The sequence below is a fragment of the Saccostrea cucullata genome, unplaced genomic scaffold, assembly GCF_032062105.1.
Source record: "Saccostrea cucullata isolate Sc308-1 unplaced genomic scaffold, CSIRO_AGI_Scuc_v1 ctg1329, whole genome shotgun sequence".
NCBI classification, from domain to species: domain Eukaryota; kingdom Metazoa; phylum Mollusca; class Bivalvia; order Ostreida; family Ostreidae; genus Saccostrea; species Saccostrea cuccullata.
Window position 1 is genome coordinate 164,944 of NW_026925650.1, and position 3,942 is coordinate 168,885.

Here is a 3,942-nt window from a genome sequence, read left to right on the forward strand (position 1 = left end):
GTTTATTCAGTTAAGTTTATTTCCCTACTTACATGTTTTTTTTAAACCAGTATAGAAGTTTCTACTTTACATTGTTAGTTTTTAATCAGAGTGAAAACAATACGTCCCAATAATGACCTCAATTTTTCAATTTTCCCATGTATAAATTTTTCTAAACTTTTTGTTATATATTCAGATCATATCATAGATTGATTAAAACTAAGTTTTGAAACTGTTGCAATTAGTTCACATTTTGATGGAAAATTTGATAATTTGACTAGACTATAAAGTTCAACCTACATTGCGTATGACCTTAAATCGAAGGGATGAATTGTTGGTTATCACATTAAACAGTTAACCAAAGCACCCTGTACATTTACTTCCATAGGCATGCAAAGCAAAAAGTACGATGAACGTGTATCATTTTTTTTTTCAGTAAATCGAATTCATGAACCTGAAGTTGTGCTATTACAATACTGGTGAATAATTTGAAAAATAAATAAATAACTTTCACAAAAGTCAATTGTTAAGAATTTTTTAAAATGATATTTCAGATAATGATACTATAAAGTAAAGAGAGGGGTATACACCCCGCGTACAACATGTTGCATACACCCCGGACACAACATTGATTTTTCGTCAATATCTTTATATACGAACTGTCTTATTAAGAGACAATTTGTACAAACATTTATATAGTAAACATGTATTTAACAATAATATAAAAGTGATGATAAAGCAAAGCTTTCTCCTGATATTTGATCATAAACACAGTGTAGCGTCAATCTTGCTCCGATCCTCGGAATTGTGTTGAGGTGTTTGAGAAAACTAGAAGGTGTCCAGTGGATTCATAGGTATCCATATACTCCTTAGATAATGCTTTCTTCCGTAGGCTTATGCTTTCTGGCGAAAAATATCCGTAAGTTGAGAAAATGGACAAAGAACCTACATTGACCCCCTTTCTCTCACTTCGGAAGCATACACCCCGCGCACAACATAGTATACACCCCGCATGTTGGGATATACATGGTGTAAAAATTAATTGCATTTTATTTCTAATAGCTACTTTGATGTGCATTTTGAAATCGCTAAAACATCTCGCTAAAAATAAATTACCAGTTTTTAAGGACAAATCGCTAAATCTGCGTCTCGCTAAAATTTCCACTTGTACGGTATAACTGATCATTTTTATATGAAGGCATCCTCAGAAAGTATAGATTCAAGTTTGGTCTAACCATGCCCCATTCTCACCCCACTCCCACTCGGGGTAGGGTGGGATCACAAGATTGATCAAAGCTTTACACAGGAATACTAGGAAAACATTTTAAAATCTTCTTCCCAAGAACAGCAAATGTGTGATTGGTCATATTTATAATGTAAACCTCATCAGGTAGCATAGATTCAAGTTTGCTCGAACCATCACCCCGGGGTAGGGTGGGTCCATAATGGTTTTAAAGTTTTAAAATGTATACATAGCAAAAATCTGCAAAAGTGTCTTTTTTTTCAAGAACATAAAAGCCGTGATTGGTCATATCTATATAGGCATAAGCAGAGGCAGCAATTTTCAGTAATTATGACATTATTCCATGAGTATTTGACTTTTTTTGGTCACAAGCTCATAATCATTTGCAAAATGAAAATTATTAATAGAAGAAAGATGCCATTATTTGTCTCCTTTCAAGTCATATCTTGTGCGGAATACAATGATATCTATTCATTGTTACCTTGTGATGATAACATTAATTTAATTTTTATTTTTAAAAAAAAAAAAAAAAAAAAAAAAAACTTCGCTGCTATTATTTTTGGTAGGGAGGAGGTGGGTTGGGAACAAAGAGAGACAGCCCACGTTTAAATCTGATCAGCATATTTCAATCTTTAGATGTTTTGATGATCGGCAATAGAAAATGATCGCTATCAATTTTTCAAGAAGTTTAAAATTCAAACGTGATGAATGTATAAATATGTAGGTGTAATTTTGGTTCATGTATATATATTGCAGACCACCTATTATTCGCGACATCTTTCACTCGCAATTCGCCAGTTTGAAATTAATCCGCGGCGTTTAATTTTCTCGATTGAGGAAATATTTCTCTACAAACACTAATCAAAAAAAAAAAAAAAAAAAAAAAAAAAAAAGATTGGTTTTCAGCGACTAATATTCGCGAGTTAAAGTAAGTCGCTGAACTCGCAAATATTTTCACGCAAGCGAAAGCGAATAATATCTCGTTTGTACAGTATAATAATAGTTAATGTCAGAAACTCAAGGAGGTAACTCAACCTATACTTAACTAACAACCTGTTCAATCTTTTTTTTATTGCGTAGGAAAAATTTTTCAATATTGAAGAATTCAATTTTTTTTCTTTAATCATGGCGCAAAATAATTATAGAAAGTGCCGTTCGGAAAAGGGTTTGGCCCAGCTCAGGCTTTCAAGCACATGTCATTGTGCTAAATGTGGTACTATTATCATTTCGCAAAAAAGTTAAAAAGAAATTATTACCAACAATTTAATATGCGTAACAAAAGTACATTTTTACAAAAAATAAATGTTAGTACACTTAAATACAAAGTTAGTACATAATAAAATAATATTTACAATATATACATACCTACAACAAGAAGAATTCATATCAATTAAAACTGCATAAAAATGTATAAATTTAAGGTAGAAAAGTTTTTTTAAAAATACTTATCACAGTTCAAGTGAATTATACATGAATAAAAGTGGGCATGCGCAGCACATCTCTGAATAAAGGGTTTATCAAATTACGTCATCTGCTCTGGGCATTCCGAGGGGTTAGTGGACGTTTCCGGTTTTTCCGTGATTGAGCTAGGTCCCTCCATTCCTGCGGTCTCGGGATTCACCCCCATTTTGAACCAAATGCAACCGAGGACATCATATATATCTGGCCGCTGTGAGAAGTCGTACTTGAAGCACCATAAGATCAGAGCTTTGCATTCCTCCGATACGTTCTTTTTAATTTTATGCCAAGGAAAGTTGAGCCTTTTGTGTTCCTCTAACACCCCATGATTGCCTTTACTCTCATCAAATGGCATTTTCCCGGTGACAAAGATGTATAAAATGACGCCTATAGCCCAAATGTCCGCTTTCTGAGTATCGTAGGGTTCCCCTTTTAAAATCTCCGGAGCTGCATAAGATTTGGAACCACAGTATGTTTTGCTCAGGTTCCGGGTGGGATCCTCTTTGACAAATCCAAAATCGCAGATTTTTATGTTGTAGTTACTGTCCAACAGCAGATTTTCAAGCTTGAGGTCCCGATGGGTGATATGTATCTCGTGGAGGTACCGCACGGCCTCACAGATTTGCTTAGTCCAGTTTCTCGCCATCCCCTCTTTGATCGCCCCAGTACGTTGAATATATCGAAGGACATCGCCATTTTCTCCAAATTCAAGCACCATATATACACGCCTAGAATCCTCAAATATATCCAAAAGTTTGACAATGTTTGGGTGGTTTAGCTGTGGCCAGATTTTGATTTCCCTGGGGAGGAACCGCTGCTGGAAGTCTTTGGGGGCCTTGTTTCTGTCCACAATCTTGACAGCCGCCCTGTCCCTGTCCCCTGTGAGATAGTAAGCAAACTTGACTTTTGAGTAGCTGCCACTTCCGAGGGTCTGTTTGACTAGAAGGCCTCTCTTAGCAAGGACGGCCCGGTAGGTGGGACGGTATTTAATTCCGGCTTCGCATTTGTCAGATGAACGACGGACCTCTACCGCTTCCATTTCGCCCTGCATTATTTCCAGCTCGTGTTGCAAATTCTGAGAATCGGGAGGGTTCTCAGTCATTGCAAACTTCTGTTTTTTATGACTCGGAGGCATCCAATCTTTGTTACAGGCTCCGACACTGTTTAATGTATCACACTGCTGTTTTTGGTAACGGTGGCGAAAACGAGACAATGTTGATACGGAGTTAGGGAAAGGAACGTCATAATGCAATGACGTCACA

General features: G+C 36.1%; 1 protein-coding gene across 1 annotated transcript; it reads right to left on the reverse strand.

The window, feature by feature from the left end:
• Nucleotides 1-2,471: 2,471 nt before the first annotated feature.
• Nucleotides 2,472-3,893, reverse strand: LOC134269492 (testis-specific serine/threonine-protein kinase 1-like). The gene has a single exon (XM_062751694.1). It carries the CDS (start codon nt 3,813-3,815, stop codon nt 2,745-2,747), a length of 1,071 nt encoding a protein of 356 aa, XP_062607678.1. The 5' UTR covers nt 3,816-3,893; the 3' UTR covers nt 2,472-2,744.
• Nucleotides 3,894-3,942: the final 49 nt, after the last annotated feature.

Excerpts from the sequence above, each read along its gene's own strand:
- LOC134269492 (XM_062751694.1), bottom strand. The coding sequence starts at position 3,815 with ATGCCTCCGAGTCATAAAAAACAGAAGTTTGCAATGACTGAGAACCCT.